At 41.3% G+C, this 18,439-nt stretch overlaps 1 protein-coding gene across 5 annotated transcripts; it reads right to left on the bottom strand.

Annotated features, from left to right (window-relative positions):
* Nucleotides 1-12,959: 12,959 nt before the first annotated feature.
* LOC307046761 (zinc finger protein 862-like) lies at nt 12,960-17,065 on the bottom strand. 5 transcript variants are annotated; one of them, XM_079693365.1, is made up of 13 exons: nt 16,709-17,065; nt 16,375-16,454; nt 16,048-16,210; nt 15,855-15,938; nt 15,338-15,774; nt 15,085-15,260; nt 14,816-14,985; nt 14,467-14,705; nt 14,122-14,379; nt 13,829-14,038; nt 13,522-13,752; nt 13,253-13,405; nt 12,960-13,185 (listed from the first exon to the last, which is right to left on the bottom strand). In XM_079693365.1, exons 2-13 carry the CDS (start codon nt 16,450-16,452, stop codon nt 13,009-13,011), a joined length of 2,376 nt encoding a protein of 791 aa, XP_079549491.1. In that variant the 5' UTR covers nt 16,453-16,454; nt 16,709-17,065; the 3' UTR covers nt 12,960-13,008. The 5 variants fall into 5 exon arrangements, with proteins under 5 accessions (XP_079549491.1, XP_079549493.1, XP_079549490.1 ...); XM_079693367.1 differs by lacking the exon at nt 16,375-16,454 and having other exon boundaries at nt 15,338-15,513; nt 15,604-15,774; nt 16,709-17,064; XM_079693364.1 differs by lacking the exon at nt 16,375-16,454.
* Between the last annotated feature and the right edge of the window lie 1,374 nt (nt 17,066-18,439).

The raw sequence follows: 18,439 nt of genomic DNA, 5'->3' as shown, positions 1-18,439 counted from the left end.
AAGGATTCCTGCTTTCAAACCTATTTTCTGCATTTGGGTCCTGCGTACCTTGCCCTCCAGCCGTAACACCTTGGTCCAAATTTTAAATAAGGTGCACAGATGACATAACCACACGGTGTTGTGCTACGAATGGGCCGAAGTGGGCAAACACAAAATGAGGAGTGTGATAAGAAAGTACATTTGGTTTGAAACTGAGTGCCAAGACTGTGAGGACACAGATTGGGTCAAGAGAAATAGGGGGGAGAGGAGAGGAGGAGGCGGGGGGGGGGCGGTCAGGTGAGGGGGACGAGCACTGTGGGGCTGCTGGGATATAAATTTGAGCCGAGGTGTGTGTCCAGGAGTCTTCTGAACATTCACCTGACACCATGACACTCCTGGCTCTTCTGCTGCTGATCGGAGCTGCTGGTAAATACACAGAAATACAATAGTGTTCATTTTGTCAGCTATTTTTTTATTTAGTCTTAGTCCTGTATCAAATGTTCTTGTTAGTTTTAGTCATATTTAGTCACCTTCATCCTGTTTTCATTAAGTCAAGTTTTAGTCGACTAAAAGTCTGAGCATTTTAGTCTTATTTTAGTCAAAGAAAACAGTAACTATTTTAGTCAAGATTTAGTCGAAGATTTAAAAGACTGAGCATTTTAGTCTACTTTTTGTTAATGAAAACTGTTGACATTTGAGTCTTTTTTAGTCAACAGATTATATATAAAATTGCAGTCAAACTAGTCCAGCCAAAACCAACTATTTTAAATGTATTTCCCAATAAGATTATATCTTATCCTTAGTTGATGAAAAACACAGATTGAATGATTAAGAATGCAGTTTTGCAGAGATTATCTGGTCAGGTTTGTGGTGTTTTTACCAGCTGTGTTATGGCCACATTGCTTCCCTTTTGATAAAATAATGCATGTATTTCTCCGCCTCATTGTAGCGAAAATGGGCCCAAATATCGCCTCGTTTCTTTCTCCCAAGCAGTGGTGGGCGTTAGACTTTTTCATTGTCAGTCATTTTGACGGACAGGATCGTAACATTTCGGTCATAATCCATTATTCCCCGTCGGGTCTGTACACAACTCGTCACTCACTTGCGCTGAGGGGGGGGGGGGGGGGGGGGGGAATATTAGACAGAATGATATGATGATCTCCGCGCTACGGGTGACATGTCATATCCAAGGATTAGAGACGGTTGGATGCTGCTGTTTTGCACATTGCAATACATTTATTTGTATTTAGTTTTTTTTAATGATTAGAGACAGCTGGATGCCGCTGTTTTGAGCATTGCAATATATTTATTTTCACTATGTTATTTATTTATGATTATCTTTAGTCTCAGCAAAGATTTGATGTCAGCTGTTGCTGACTTTTTAGTTAATACTGAAAAAGATCCCTACTGGCTTTTTCTTTAAATACAATTTTAAAATGTCGATACAGTAGCTGTCCTTTTTTTAAATGTCTAAGCTAAAGTTTTTATAGGTGTTGCTATCTGCTATGTGTAGCGTGGTTCTACAAGCAAGTCAGTGCATTCATTCGGTGGTATCAGAGAGTTACAAGGGTCTGTAAATGCAATGAAAACAATTGACCACAGCAAATCTTTTATATTAAAAATGTAATTTTTACTTCTGAATAATTTAATTGTTATATGTGTAGACATATAAATCATTTGTCAAAACAGGGCTACATTTGATTAAATTATAAAAATATGTGGTCAAATGAAGAGCCGTTTGGGAGCCGAAAGAGCCGGCTGTTCGTGGTGAGCCGAGCCAAATGATCCAGCTCACTAAAAAGAGACGGAATTCCCATCACTACACACAACTGCTGACTCGGCGCAGCACCGGCAATTTAACTGCTGGGAGAAAAACTGACTATCAGATGTAACGTTATCTTTGATAATATTTAGTCTCCTCCTTTTTCGTCAACTAAAGTAGAGAGAAATTCTGTCAAAGTTCTTATTTAGTAAACTACATTTTCGTTTCATCACTTTTCGTCAACGATATTGCATGTTGATTTCGTTACAGTTATTGTTTACTGACGTCGGTGCCGTCAGGTCATCGTCTCGTCTTAGTCATGGAAAAAAAGGTTGTTGTCGAACATATTTTGTCAAAGTTTTAGTCGACGCAATTAACACTATAATACACACATTCACAAAGATACACACACAAACAGTAAACAGTACATAGAAAACATACTGTAGTGTAAGATATTAAATACAAAATATGAATGTTTGTGGTTGAGGATAACAAATGTATCTCTTTCTCTGTGTGTGTGTGTGTGTGTGTGTGTGTGTGTGTGTGTGTGTGTGTGTGTGTGTGAAACAGCTGTAACAGCTGCACCAGCTGCAACAGCTGCAACACCTGCAACACCTGCAACAGCTGCATTGAATTTTGCTGCAACAGCTGCAACGGCGGCAACCCCTGCAACAGCTGCATTGAATTTTGCTGCAACAGCGGCAACCCCTGCAACAGCTGCAACACCTGCATTGATCTTTGCTGCAACAGCTGCAACGGCGGCAACCCCTGCAACAGCTGCATTGAATTTTGCTGCAACAGCGGCAACCCCTGCAACAGCTGCAACGCCTGCATTGATTTTTGCTGCAACAGCTGCAACAGCGGCAACCCCTGCAACAGCTGCATTGAATTTTGCTGCAACAGCGGCAACCCCTGCAACAGCTGCAACACCTGCATTGATTTTTGCTGCAACAGCTGCAACGGCGGCAACCCCTGCAACAGCTGCATTGATTTTTGCTGCAACAGCTGCAACGGCGGCAACCCCTGCAACAGCTGCATTGAATTTTGCTGCAACAGCGGCAACCCCTGCAACAGCTGCAACACCTGCATTGATTTTTGCTGCAACAGCTGCAACGGCGGCAACCCCTGCAACAGCTGCATTGAATTTTGCTGCAACAGCTGCAACGGCGGCAACCCCTGCAACAGCTGCATTGAATTTTGCTGCAACAGCGGCAACACCTGCAACAGCGGCAACAGCTGCATTGATATTTGCTGCAACAGCTGCAACGGCGGCAACCCCTGCAACCCCTGCATTGAATTTTGCTGCAACAGCGGCAACCCCTGCAACAGCTGCAACACCTGCATTGATTTTTGCTGCAACAGCTGCAACGGCGGCAACCCCTGCAACAGCTGCATTGAATTTTGCTGCAACAGCGGCAACACCTGCAACAGCGGCAACACCTGCATTGATTTTTGCTGCAACAGCTGCAACGGCGGCAACCCCTGCAACAGCTGCATTGAATTTTGCTGCAACAGCTGCAACGGCGGCAACCCCTGCAACAGCTGCATTTAATTTTGCTGCAACAGCGGCAACCCCTGCAACAGCTGCAACAGCTGCATTGATCTTTGCTGCCACAGCTGCAACAGCTGCAACAGCGGCAACACCTGCAACACCTGCATTGAATTTTGCTGCAACAGCTGCAACGGCGGCAACCCCTGCAACAGCTGCATTTAATTTTGCTGCAACAGCGGCAACCCCTGCAACAGCTGCAACAGCTGCATTGATCTTTGCTGCCACAGCTGCAACAGCTGCAACAGCGGCAACACCTGCAACACCTGCATTGAATTTTGCGGCCACAGCTGCAACAGCGGCAACAGCTGCAACAGCAGCAAGAGGTTGAATCTGGCAGCCCTCTGGTGTGTGACGGAGAGGTGCACGGCCTGGTGTCATGGGGTCAGGGATGTACTGAGCCAAACTATCCCACTCCTGGTTTGACGAGGTCCTGGCAGCCAATCCCTAAAGAAAATACCAGTTTATTTTCTTCACTTCTCCCACTGTTTCACAGCCCTGTTTTATTTTTCTGTCTTCTCTCTGGTGCCAATCAAGACTCTTAACACACATGTGCCAGAATGTTGAAAACTAAATAAAATAACTCGCTATTCACTTGTCTGTCTATAATGTGAAAACATACACCAATCACTTATACGCTCAAGTATGTGTTAGGTACAGGTTTACTTATTTGATTTAATACCATTTAAGACAGTTTGATGGTGCTCTATCGCTTTGATATACAGTAGAGCAGGGGTTCCCAAAGTGTGAGGCGCGCCTCCCCTGGGGGGCGCCAGAGAGCTTCAAGGGAGGCACAGCCGCCAAAAAGAGGAAGAAGAGAAACAGTGAAATGTAGCTAGTTAACTTCAGCTAAATGTATGCGAGCTGCAAAATATGGATAGATTTTTAGTGAAGTTACCTAAAGTGAGAGAGGAGACAGCGTCTGTCAGAAAACGGATGAAGTGTGACAATGATTATTTGAAGCTAGGATTTTCATGGACCGGTCCTGATGACACTCCACTGCTACAGTGTGTTATCTGCAACGAGGTACTAGATAATGACAGTATGAGACCATGTAAACTCCGGCGTCATATTGAGACGAAACACCCATGTTTGGTGACCAAGCCACACGAGTTTTTTGACCGGAAGCTCAAGGAATTGCAGTCACAGAAAAATGTCATTGACACATTTAGCACTGTGAATACAAAGGCAACCGAAGCATCATACCGAGAGGCGTTACGGATAGCTAAGGCAGGTAAACCTCACAACATTGGTGAAACGTTACTCCTCCCTGCTGCTAAAGACATCTCCGTCGAACCTATTTCTCTCCGAGTGCAACGTATGAGGAAGCTGCCATCCTTAACCTCAACATGTTTAAAACATAAAGATAAAGAGGTTTAAAAAAGCTATTGTTTAATGTTTTAAAGACCCTGTGAAGTGTGCACCTGTGCATGATCTGTTATGCTAATACGTATAGTAATGACCAAAATTGTCCATTGGAACCCATATCAAAAGATGTTGGAATAGCAACGAATTTGACGAGTTTTGAATTTGCCGGGGAAATCTGCAGTCGACCTTCGCCTTCGTGGGCGTGGCTTGCGATCTACTGCGTGACTTCATGAGATGGACGCCGCCGCACTGTTTACATTCACCACCGTTCATTTTTTCTCTTTTTCAAAGTCGAATTTCTCAACGTTTTTGAGCTAGTATTTTCCTGGAAAGTGTGTCGGAGTCGACTGGAAGTGATTGCCAATCGAGAAAACCTGACAATGGAGGCGACAGGGAAGAAAGAGGGATGAAAAACACAGGGGAAACGATGCATTGCCGCTGGCTGTAGTAATGTCAAGTCTGCCGAAGTGGCGATGTTTCTGTTCCCAAAAGATGAAGGTGAGCCTGGCTGGTGTCATTGTTTCGTAGATTCTTTGATTGATCATGATAAATAAAGGCCACTTGTCGATTCGAGAGAGAGAGAAAGAGAGACTGAGAAAGTTACAGGGTTGTCGTTAGCATCTGGTGCTAGCTCGCAGCTAACGGAGATTAGCTGTTTCAACAATAAGGAGAGGGAGAGTGCTCTCCTGTGGGACTGAGAGAGATAACGTCATCTCAGGGAGGTAAACTGTAGCCTAAGTTATCTCAGTGGGTTTGGTCATCTATGTAAACAAATATTTCCATCTATGTAATATTAGTTGTATAAAATAGGTTAAGAAATCCTTCCAATGTTTTTTGATTATTGAAATATATGTTTCATATGAGTGTTGAGAGCTGTATCCATAAATCTCTTAATGTTGCCCTCAAAGTGCACCAGATTGATCACTTTCCTCATCTATCCTGTCCGAAAAGCTGTCCAAATCAATCATTTCTCTCACACTATTATCACTTTCCAAAGTCTCCGCCATGTTTACAATCGCAACTGAGTACATCTTGTGACGTCACAGCCACTATCGTCTGCAACTTCCGTTAGGCTCAGACGACAAAAAATAATAATTCATTAATTCATTAATTATGAATTATTCAAAATTATTTTAGCCATGAACAGGCACAATGATATGTAAGGAATGAAATTGCCATTTCATTTTGGTGCAAAAACATGCACTTCATTGGGTCTTTAAGGAGGTGACGCTCAGCCAATCAAAAAAGAGAAAGGTAGCGAAAACAGAGCATTTTATGACATTTTCTCTTACTGGACCTCTTTGAAATGCAATTGAATACCCCTGCATTATAGCAACAACAACAATAATAATAATAATAATAATAATAATAATAATAGCAATAATAATTGGGAGGGGGGGCACGGCTGTGATTATGTTCTCTGAGGGGAGGCTCACCTTCCCACACTTTGGGAACCCCTGCAGTAGAGGATTTAAAAGCTGTTCTAAGGAACATATTCATGGTATGGGTTAAACCAGGGGTCGGCAACCCGCGGCCCACGGGCCGCATGCGGCCCTTTAAGCCCTCTGCTCTGGCTCCCTTGAGCTTAGACAAAAATAAGAAGGAAATAAAATAAAAGTATTTGTAGGACTATTTATATTTTGTTGCATGGTTGAAAATGTTTCGTATCTTGTATTTTGAGGTGATACTGTGACACATAAATAAAAAACAAAACGGTTTTAATTAGGTCAACTAAAATATGCTTATTATTACGTATCAAGGAACAACGGGAACAACACGGAGAGGAAGACAGCTGACGATCTTCAGTCATAATCATAGGTCATAATTCAATGGGGTATGTAATTTATTTCAGAAAACACTTTTTGTTATATTCCATGGAATGCTCTTAACATCCCGATAGCAATGAATATATTAAATGCTTTGACAATAAATACATACAAAAATTAATCTCTGGAAGCCGTAGCGCTGTAAAAAGCACGACCAAACATCTGAGCCGGCCCGGCTAAAATAACTGGATGGCCTACCTGCCTGTCAGGCTGTCAGCCTTCCATCTGTGCACAAATTTATCTCGTGGCCTCATTGGTCATGTGTGCGTTCGTGTGTGTTGGAGGAGGGGCTCTGTGAGGAAGTCTGAAGGAAGAGGCATATTTTTTCCGGTTGTGTATTTTAAAATTCTAGCGCACTCGAGCTGGTTTCTCCATTCTTACCTACCCTACCTTTAACTCTTTTTAGGGTGCAGCTATATGTTTTATTTATTTCAAAGTGGGCCCATTTTCATAATATTTTTTTTCCTTCAAATGTGCAGAGGACTCCCCAAGTGCTGTGTTTAATTTATTTTAAAGTAGGCCTGTGTATTATTTTTAATTCTCCTTATAGGTGTTCTTTGTTTCTTATTAGAGGTTAACAGTTTTATATAATGTAATAAATAGCCTAATAAATGCAAAAAAACTGTAGTTTTTGTCTGATATAACAATAAATACAACTTTATTAGCTATCAAGCTATGAAATATGTTTTGCGGCTCCAGACAAAAAAATGTTTGGGAAAAAGCAGCAAAATGGCTCTTTTGGTCAAAAAGGTTGCAGACCCCTGGGTTAAACAGTGAGGTAGCACATTTCTCTCCCCAGTCATGTGATAGCCCCCTTCCTTTTTCATAAGGGTTAGGGTTATAATGTCAAGCATTTCAATAATTTCCATTATTTAAGGGGGGCTCATAAAATGCTTTAATTATAAAGAATAAGTGCTGAACATACTGCTGAGATAATGGCAGTGTAATTATTGAACAGTAGGAGGCCTCAGTGAGAAATCTTCCTGTCAGTCCCACCCACTCATTACAGCTAAACATCACACCAGATACTATTTTTACTTTCACTGAGGACTGGTTTTCAGGTATTTCTCACTTTGATTTAGAGTCTTTATCTTGCAAAGGTGCTCTTCTGTCAGGACGACATTCTTCTCGTCATCTCTTCCAGGTCACATTTGTCTTCTTCTTCTTCCATTCCTCCCTCTCTTTGCGTCTTTGTCTCTGTTTGACTGGGCTGGAGGGTCCAAGACACGCTGCTGCACCTACACACAAAAAGAGATTGTACTAAAATGTCTGACTCAACTCTTAAATACATTTTCATTTTAAAATAATGATATATATTAACTTCTAGCTAGCCTTTCAAACAAAGGTGTCACTCAGAGCATTACTAATTGCTGCATTGCAATAATAGCTGGAACTGTCATTTATGTGTTCTGCAATAACTTGCTGAGTGTCTGCTATGAAAGGGTCTATGAATAGGATTTATTTGGGGTAAGAAATACAAGATGTTAGCAAGGATTATACGATTCACGCCAGCAAGATTTACTTATAAGTAAAAGACATTGTGGACAGACTTTTGCGAGAGAAGGAAATACTCATTTCATTTGCATGAAATTACAGAATGAGACACGTCCATGAAAAATAAAACATATGTTACAAAATAATGTTGTGCAACAGGGAAGACTTGACATGTATGTATTGCTCTGTGAAAGGGAACCATAGATTTGTCATGACATTTTACAGTTTTTGAGACACATAATGTTTCAAGTGGAGAATAATCTCATATATAGTTTCAAAGACTGTATGTGCACAACACAAACACAAATGCCAGCCCTCTGAGAGGAAGATGCAGACTTTGCTTCTGTGAGATATTCAGCACTGCTTAAAACAGAACAATACTAATCAGAAATAGGTATATACAAATAAACACAATGCAATATTAAATAAACAAAGGCATGACAACCACAATCTCAGATGCAAAACATCATTGCATCTGCAAACGTTGCAATGTTGATTCCCTCATAGATAATTAGACGAGATTTTACCAGAAGCTCCAGATAAATCTACATCTCAAGATCACTATCTTAATATTCAGTTAAAGTGTAACTGAAAGTATCTTAGTCACACAAAAACCGCAAAAGTCACAAAAGTTATCAAGAGACTGTAATGTTTCACTGAAAAAAGTGTTAAAAATCACAAAAACTAGCCATTTAGAGTAACAGTCAAGTGCAATGATTCTCGACTGGTGGGTCGCGACTCAGGACCCCGTTTCGAGTGGGTCGCAGATGTGTGAGTTTGCTGAAAAAAGTCAAACTTATTTTGAAGTCCCGATTTTCTAACGCTGTGCATGCAGTCGGCGTTGGACAGGAAGTACCGGAGACCAACGGTTTTGAAAACTTCTGTCACGTAGTGATCATCTTCTCAATAAAACATCTTTGCTGATGTTTTTTCGAGTCTTCTGGCCAATCAGAATCAAGATTGTTGCCGGATGTCCCCACGGAGAATACCTTTGCGGTAGAACTATTCTTTATAGTTACATAATGAAATATGACCCCCGGTTGGATGATTGACAGGTCGCAGAACAATGGGAGCTATCTACCGTTACCCACAATTTAAAGTAATTCACACAGACTATCTCCTCTTTGCTCTTCTCTCTGTGTGGAGCAGCAAGCTGTCAACAAACAATGGCATAACATATTAAGTCGGGTAGCAACAGATGTATTTATTTTCTTCTCAGAGTGTACCAGAATGCGTAGTTTATATGTTAGTATTTCTAAAAATCTCCTGGGGGAGAATCCCCCCAGACCCCCTTCTGGGGTTGGGTTTTCAGTACGTCTGCCTTTTTATGTTATACATTGTTCAGCTTTGATTCCATCCTCTCATTAAACCTTTTTTAATGCATGCAAAACTTTACAACTGGTAAAAAATGAAGTACTTTTTCTGAATAGATGTTCTTTAATAATCCAATTCTAATTGGCAAGTTAGTAAGGCTGGCAAGGCTGTTGCAGAGAGACAATGCAGTTTTGACTTTTTAAAAATGTTTTTTTAGATGCTTTACCGTGACTTCTTTCATGTTATTTTTAATATAACATTACTTTTTTCAACATGCTGTTTTCATTTTTTCCCTCTATGACTTCGTTCATTATATTATGAAACACTACAGACATTGTTATCAACATACAAATATTACAACATACAACTCACTTGTCAACATAATTTACCTGTGCCTTCTTTTTCTTTTTGGTAGGGTTGCAGGATATTTTGCACGTCATGCATAAAACCTCTCATCTTTTCTTGAAACTGACATACATTTGAAAAAAAAGGACTAGACTAGTGCTGTCCTTTTTACAAACAAGTTATTTTACTGCTTCTTCCTCGACCGTGTCTCTTCCTTCAGCCATCACAACAATCAAGTCAGATCTATCAAATTAATCATCTACCCCTTCCTTTTCCCCACCCTAGGGTCCATGTGACTCTGTAGAGTCAAAACACCTCCCCCTCCAGACCCTCCCCCTTCTTTTCCCCTCCCTTTCCTGTTTTATGCTCAGTCCCTGTGGCCGTTTCTCAATCGCGAGGAAACTGGCTTCCAAGCCAATATTTCAAAGATGCTACGTCATCGAGTGCCGCCGAAGGACTGTTCCAATCTCCAGCATACTTGGAATTCCACCGAGGCCACGTCCTTGGTTTGGGGGTAATTTCGAGGCTGCACATGGGTAGACTTCGCGTCCTTCAAATCCCCACAATGCTTTGCGCACGGACCAATTTCAAAAACCCTTGCAGAGAATGGCTGAACCGACGCAGAACAGCACACATTTAAATGTAAGTATGTAGTGGCGTAGAACATGTGTTGGTAAATATGTTACTTTGTTGCATTTGTTATCACCAAAAATGTGTTCCGTGAAAGTAAAGCAAGTTCATAATTAGATAGACATCGTGAGGTATTTATTTTCGGTACAGTTTATGTTGAAACCGTTAGAGAGAGTGGCACACTTGTTAGCCTCTTCCATTCTTCTTTGGTTTCCGAAGCCGTGGCTTGGAAGTATACTTGCTTCGTTTCTGAAGGAAGTGACTTGGAAGTATGCGACTACCAAGCCAGTATCCTTGCGATTGAGAAACGGCCAGAGACTCTGTCTATGGCAGGTGTCCCCATACTGTTGGTTTAAAACAAAAAGTAATCATTCAGATAATCTAGTTCCTTTCTCACAGTGTGGGTTTTAAAAAAGAAGAATAGACATCTGAGGGATGTAACATCACAGTTTTAGAGAAAATCTTTTCTTTACATGTCACAGTTTCTTTACTGTTTTTGATATAACAATGTCTCCCATTGTCTCCCCACACACATACTAAACACATGCAAACACATGCGCACACACACACACACACACACACACACACACACACACACACACACACACACACACACACACACACACACACACACACACACACGCACACACACAGACACTATACTGTGACTCTAAAAGGCTAGTTTGTGTGACCTTTTTATATTTGTTATGATATTCTGATATACCATACTATTATTAGAGCCAAAACTTAACCTGTTTAGCCCTGAGCCTGTTTTTCAGGTCTCAGGCTCGAAAATGACATTCCCTGAACAAATGACCATATCTTCCCTTCTAAAAGGTTTAAATTAATAATCTTTTTTCTCAAAGTAATGATAAACCTGTGAGTTGGATGTATAAAAAGTCAGAATCAATGTAGAGGTTTTTTATTTTAAAGAAAATTCAGATTGAACATAGTAAAAAACTGTAAGTTATAGTGTCCGTCCAAAAGTTATTTTTTACTTATAGTGAAAACTACCTTTGGATGATGGGTTAGTAGACTAAAAGCTTTAGGAATCCAAAGTACAACATATAATAAGTACCCTGTATCAAGATTGATGCAAAACAAGTGAAATCTGTTTCCCCAAACACACACATGGTAAAACAAAAAGGTGGGGGCTTCGCGCCCGCAGTTTTGCATGAAAGCGAACCTATCTCTCGCTCTGACATCTGGAAACGGAAAAGCAGGGTTTATTGCTTATGGATGATCAGAAATCATTTCAAAGCGACACAGGCACATTGGATTAACCTATGGATTAACTTCAGCAGCGTTTTTATCATTGTAATGCCATTGAAGACCACTTTTGACCAGACTACGACACAGGTAAACCATGTTAGCGTTTTTAGCTACCTAGCGCCACATGTTTGATGTCTGTTTTTGTTTATAAAGTCGCGAGTTCGTATCATTGAGTGATAATGTCTGTACCCAACGATTCTGTGTCATCTCACGATCAGATCGATGGGTTGGATGTGCAGAATGGATAAATAATAAAGTGTTATGAGTGAGTTTCATTGCAGTAAATCTGTTAGCATTTTTCGCTCGTTGCTAATTCAGAGGCTCAGCGTTAGCATTGTGTGGTTTTTTAAAAAAAAAAAAGAAAATGATCAGTGAGATGAGTTTCTTCCCGTTACATGTAAAACATTCATAGCTTATTAAATGAACATGCCCTCAGACACTGTTTCCTGCAAGATGTTGCGGGAGGGCCTTAACAGGTTAAATCACCAATCTCCATAAGAATTAGCTTCTATTATTAACTCAACCTCATTCAAAGCTATTGCTTTCAAGCTTTTAACTTAAATACGCTCTGCAATGTTGGCTAAATACTGAGAAGTATGGTGTGAATGTAAAAACCATCCAGAAATAAAAGCTAGGTCGGGGCTAACGTAATTAGCAACTCTTGTGTGGTATCAGACCCTTACCACCAGAACATATAAACAAACCATTTGGTCACTGTCAGTCATCAGTTCCAAGCTTCAAGCAGTTCGATATGTCCAGACATATCCAATATGGCCAACCGCAAATACTTAAAGAAAATAACTTATGATACCTGGATGTACCATACTATTACTTTTTGTTTTTGATACATTCAAAAATATTATAATGACTATTTGACATATACCAGGGCTATGCGATTGGCGAAGGTAATATATACCGGCCCTTTGAGTAGAATGTTAAAAAAGTAAGCTAGTTCCTGACTGTAGGGCCCACTCCTTGAATCTTTCAATATACTGATGTGTTTATTCAAAACCATTGTTGCACTGGGGTGTGCACTTAAATTGATGTTGATGGTTAAATTAGTTAATGGTTTACATGTTAGATGACATGAGTTCTGAAAATGTCATCTGTGTGGTGTCTAGACATTTATGTTGAGTTAATTCATTTAGTTCAGTCCTTTTGTCTTTTGCTTTGTCTTGTGAAGTCATGTTTTATTTTGTAGTAACCTTTCCCTCTCGTTTCAGAGCCATTCCTGCCTCCAGTGTGATCGTCAGCCCCTCCCTTAATTGTTGCCACCTGTGTCCCCTTACCTAGTGTGTATATATAGCAGTGTTTCCCACAGATCTGAAATATACTTGGGGGGGAAGGTGCCAGGGGGGGGGGCTGCGAGCGGACCGCGGGGCGGGCTTTGTGACGTGCAACACATGTGACAAACAACAAGTTTTAACAACATGTTTATTCATTAACTTTACATTACTGTATGGCAATATTCATTTTGTACAAAGATGGCACTGTTTGTCAGAGCACTTAATCCGTCTGGGTTTGTTGAAGAACAGCTCCAACGCCTGTGTGTATGGGAATGCCTCTGGTGCTGGTCCACTGACTGCTATCCGCATACATGCAGCCAGGTGCTCCCCTTTCAGTCGGTTTCTCATGTCAGTTTTCACCTGTAAAACAGACAGTTTGTTTTAAATGAACTATACAGAATGACATGCAACAGGGAATGACACTTACCCTGTTCATCGTAGAAAAATCCCTCTCGCAGTTTACACTGGAGACAGGGATGACCAACCCCGCTGAAGAGAGAAGGCTGAGGTTTGGGTATATTTCTGCCCATTCGTCCTTCTCACTGGCCAGGAGCTGCATGATCTCAGCTTGTGTCTTGTCCTTCAGAGATTAGCCAAGGCAGGGCAAATGAGTATACAGTATAATTGAAACATTTACAGATGTCAAAACAAGCAATTCTAACCGTCAAGTTCATATTAATTTAAGTATTTACCAACCTTAAATGTTCCTTCAAGAACATGCTGCTTGTAGGAGGTCCACTCTTGGATAACTGTGGCATCCTGCCCTGGGATGAATTTGTTGGCAAGGGTCTGCAACATTGAAATGTTGGTTACATCATTGGAGGTAACTGCCTTTGGACCCAGGACACTGAAGGCCCCCAGCACTTCAATATGCTGGAACCTGCTCTCAATGTTGCTCTCCAGGCTGCAGATGTAAGGTTTGAGGACCTGGAATGATATTATACATTTTTCAGTTCAAGGAAAATAAATATTGGAATGTAAAAGTAAGAAGGGATGTATTTACATCTCTGACAAATCTGGCCCACATATCTTCCCGGGGCCGCTCCAGAATTCCGTGTCCCCTCCTGATCCTCTCCTCCTCTCCGGCAATGCTAAACGCCCCAAGTCCACCTGGGTTGTCCAAGTCTTGGTGTAGGCGAGCAAGGAACGTTCCGGGGAGTGGGGTCTCGCCTGCCTCCAGAATTCTCCTCAGAGTAACAAGTGTGACTGGCACCTAAATGTGGAAAAAGACAACAATATAATAGGATGGATAATGCAAATAACTGGGAGCATCAAATGCATTTCTTTGTAATCTACCTTCTCCTTTATGTGGAGAAAGTTCACATCAGCTCTCTGAAACACCTTGGACAGCATTGCAATGTGGGGCAGCACATCTGCCTGAAGGTAGAGGGCAGCCACAAAGCGGTATGTGGCACAGAAGGTGTATAGACCTTTGGCCACTGGGCACTTCCTTGTGCTCGCTTCTTCCGCCAGAGCAGCCAGCACAGCTGGAAGGTTCCTCTGGAGGTTTTGAACGGCTAGGTGCTGCGATAGCCACCTTGTATCTTTCACCTCCTAACAACAAGTAGAAACACTGGTTAGTAAAATATATGTAAATAATATGACACCACAATAGTATTATGAAAATAGGTGAAAACACACCTTGACTTTCAAGTCGTTCAGACCAAGAGTGGTAGCGGCAGCACTCAGTGTGGCTGACCTATTTGCACTATTTCGGAAGAATAGGTGCAGTTCCTGCAGGTGGTTCCTGAAGTTTGCCATATACCTGACAGCATTTGAGGCATCTTTGCATGCCAGTGCCAGTCTGTGAGCAGCACACGCTACAGAAACCAGCTTTGGAAAACTGTCTGTGAGCTGCTTTGCCACTCCATTCAGACGGCCTAAGTTTAAGAATTAAATGCAGTGTTGAGGGCGTCATTTTGTTTCCTTTAATAACAGCTGACAATTCAAATTTCACACAATCCATTAGATTTAACAATAAACTCCATACCCGTCATCACTGCTGCACCGTCTGTCCCGAGTCCGTAGAGCCTGTCTACCGGGAGATCCTTCTTCTGTAGTACACTCTTGATGGCAGCAACAATGCTGTCAGCTTTCCCATCTTCCAGAGTTACCAGGTCAAGGAAGTGGTTGAAAACATAACCCTCTTTATCCAGGTGTCTAAAATAAAAATGTATAGGTTTTCACACATATTAATAAATATTAAGTTTAACTAGGCCTTTATTTAAATGCACATCATTCCTTTAAAAAATACCCCACCTAACATGTAAATCCAGCTGGCGGTTTACAGATACATCTGTGGTTTCATCAACCTCTAGGCTGATTGCTTGAGATGACCTTATCTCTTCCAAAATAGGCGACTCTACTATCTCTGCAAGGATCTCCAGCATTTCATCCACTATTCTGTGTGATTGATAATTGTTTCTTTGATCCACCTGAGAAAAAGAGATCATTTAACATTTAGCTGGTTAAAGTTCTTAGTTTCACAAGCATCATTTTGTACTAGGTTTACCTTCAGCTTTTCAAAGTAATCACAACCCAAAAGCTGAGCTAAACTTAAGAGCTTAGGGTAGTTGGTTTGGTGAGCAATCTCGTTCTTTACTAGCCAGTAAAGGCATTTGAGTCCACCTATGACGGCCTCATGCTCCATAATAACTGTGGGCTCAAAAGCCTGCATCACTGAGTAGCCTAGACCAAGGGCAAAGACATAATTCATTATATGAGCCAAACATGGTTGATAGGTTGCAGAAATTAGCTTTACATAAAAAAATGATATACCTGATGCAAGTGAGACCTGATGCTTTACACTATATTGATGAGGCTCTGAGGAGATGTGGCGCTCGATATAATCCTTGCGGAAAACAAGAATCCCAACTTCTATGAAAGCCCGTTTTAAGGGGCCTTTCTTTATTGGAGGCTTGTGTAGCCTGCAGATTCGGCAAAACATTCCTTTTTAAAAAGAAAAACGTGTTAATTCTTACAAAAAATAAGTTTTATTACAAATATGAACTTGCAAATGCCATTCATACCATGCTGGGTGAGGTAGAGCCAATTCTTGAACTGTGGCATTTTGAGCCAATCAGGGTTCCATCCTGAGTGGCGATGCTTGGAATCTGAAAATAATGCATTGTTATTACTGCATTTAAATGGTAGAGTTCTCCTTGCTATTATACTATGTCTGTGTCTGTGTCTGTGATGCTTGGAACTGTGCTGCTTGTTCACCTGCACCTGCTTGTACCACACTGGGACCTGCTGCTGCTTGTATCACACTGGGACCTGCACCTGCTTCTACACTGGGACCTGCTGCTGCTTCTACCACACTGGGACCTGCTGCCTCTCCCTCAGTACTCTGACTAGTTGTGCCAGCATCTTCACTGACCACCGGCTAGAATTGAAAACAAGCTTGAATCTAGTTTGGTCTCTGCATTGCAACTCACTGTTGACTGCAATTGTATAATGTCAGGTCAAACGAACCGACATATATCATTATTGAGACTTATGCATTTATTATTGCCATTGCAAGCAAAATGCTAACATTGGCTAAGTTACCTGTGGTCTCTCCTCCTCTCCTCGTCTCTCCTCCTCATCCTCACGCCGTATTCTCTTAAAATATTTTTGAATACTCATATCTGAGGAGTAATGCAGGGGAAATTAACAGTCTAACCTTAGCTAAAGTTAATCTGTGTCCTTCTAACTGGCATAGCCCGAAGAGAAAACGAATTATAATCTTTTTTATATTTAATTTAGCACACGTAACTTGCACGCAGCAAAGTTGGCCTGATTACGTTAAATACACTCTTAGTTGCCACTAACTTCAAATAATTCGAATCTCCTACCAAAGTCAGAAAACAACAACACAATAAGGAGAAAATAGTTACTTTACCTTAGTGTCCGCGTCTTCTAAATTAACGTCGTCTTCTCCGTTTCTCGTTTCCCTCCACGCGATGGCAGCACGAACAGGAGGTGTCGAGCGAGGGATCATACACTAGTTAATCGATCGCAGAGCGAACAGGGGGGGATTATTGTCCCCTAGTTAATCAACCGCAGAGCGAACAGGCACAGGAGGCGTAGAGCGAGGGCTCATTGTCCATTAGTTAATCACTCGCAGATGGCGTCGCTCGCGGACGGATAAAAAAAATTAAAAAAGGTCCGAAATATACTTGGGCGGGCCTTAATATACCTGGGCGGCCCGCCCAAGTATTAACATTGTGTGGGAAACACTGTATAGTCTGCGTCTACCTTTGTCCTGTGCCAGTTTGTCTTGTCTCACCGGGCCTGCCGGTCATTCCTTGACCTCGTTGAGTATGTTTTTGATGGACTCCTTTTGTTTAATTTTGTATGGTCCATGTAGATGTTTTTGTTTGGAGTTTTGGATCTTATAATTTCTCAGTTTTTCCTCCTAGTGAGCGCTTTGTGTTTTTGCCTTTATTAAAGACCTTGTTAATCCTGACCTGTTTCTGGTGTTGTGCGTTTGGGTCGTGAGCCTTGTGACATTCTTAACATATTGTTCCCTGATTTCTGCGTCATACTTTTACAACATGCAATAGAAGCACTCCTACAGTATGTTGTATTACATTAATGTATCTGTAGCTATTAACATGATTGCTCATACATATGCTCATACATATTTCAAGGCATATTTGTCTTGAGCCCTTATTTTGGATCACTTCATCAACTGTCCCCATTCAAAAACTATTAAATAGCCCTGTTATATACTATGACCATTATTTTTCTTATTTGTTATGTATATACATATATATTTATATACCATACTATAATTTTATAGTATAAGGAGCACGACGCTCGTGCACTGTCAACAGGATGGCGGGGGGAGCCTCCCTGCGGGGAAGCGGTGTGTGGACCAATTTACAAACAAATGTAAATAACTGGTTTAAACGGCATAATAATAAGGACGATTGTCCGTTCTGTGATTCTCCAGAACACACATGTTATGATATTAGGGTAATGCAGAGTGAGATGAGATCGCTGTCCCTTTAAGAGAGAGAGGGGTGTGCATGTGTGTGTGTGTGTGTGTGTGTGTGTGTGGTTGGTAGAGCGAGAGTGAGCGAGCGTGTGTGTGATCGTTGTTAGTGATGGGATTTATGGCTCTTTGAAGGGAGCCGGATCTTATGGCTCCGTTCCTTTCAAAGAGTCGTTCAAAAGAGCCGTTTTTTAAAGGGGGCGGGGTTACTAGGTTTATCTGCGAAATAATCACCAGGATAATGATTGACTGTATTGCCAGACCTAATGTCAATAATCTGCATTGTAAACATGACACAAGGTGGCGCCATATTCATGTCAGTGAATGTACTTTGAATTTACCCTCTGTATGTGTTAAGTAAATAAAGTTGCCTTGCCTTGAACGAAATTCATGCAACTCTTAATATTAGATACTGTGTTTTTAAGTGGTGATGGAGATTATTTGTTGACCCTGCTTTAAAGGATATTTTGCCTTTACAAATGGTGCGCTTTATCACTGTCTGGGTTTTGGTTGAAGTGCATCCAACTGCGTTTCCAATATTGAAGTTAAAAGCATCAATCTGGTGCACTTTGAGAGCAACATTAACCCTACCTTAATAATACCTTAAAGCGGACAAAAGGCACTGGAGAACAC

Source organism: Notothenia rossii (genome assembly GCF_949606895.1).
Source record: "Notothenia rossii genome assembly, chromosome: 7".
Taxonomy (NCBI): Eukaryota; Metazoa; Chordata; class Actinopteri; order Perciformes; family Nototheniidae; genus Notothenia; species Notothenia rossii.
Note: the sequence above shows the minus strand (reverse complement) of the source record. Positions and strands in the feature narration are given on the sequence as shown.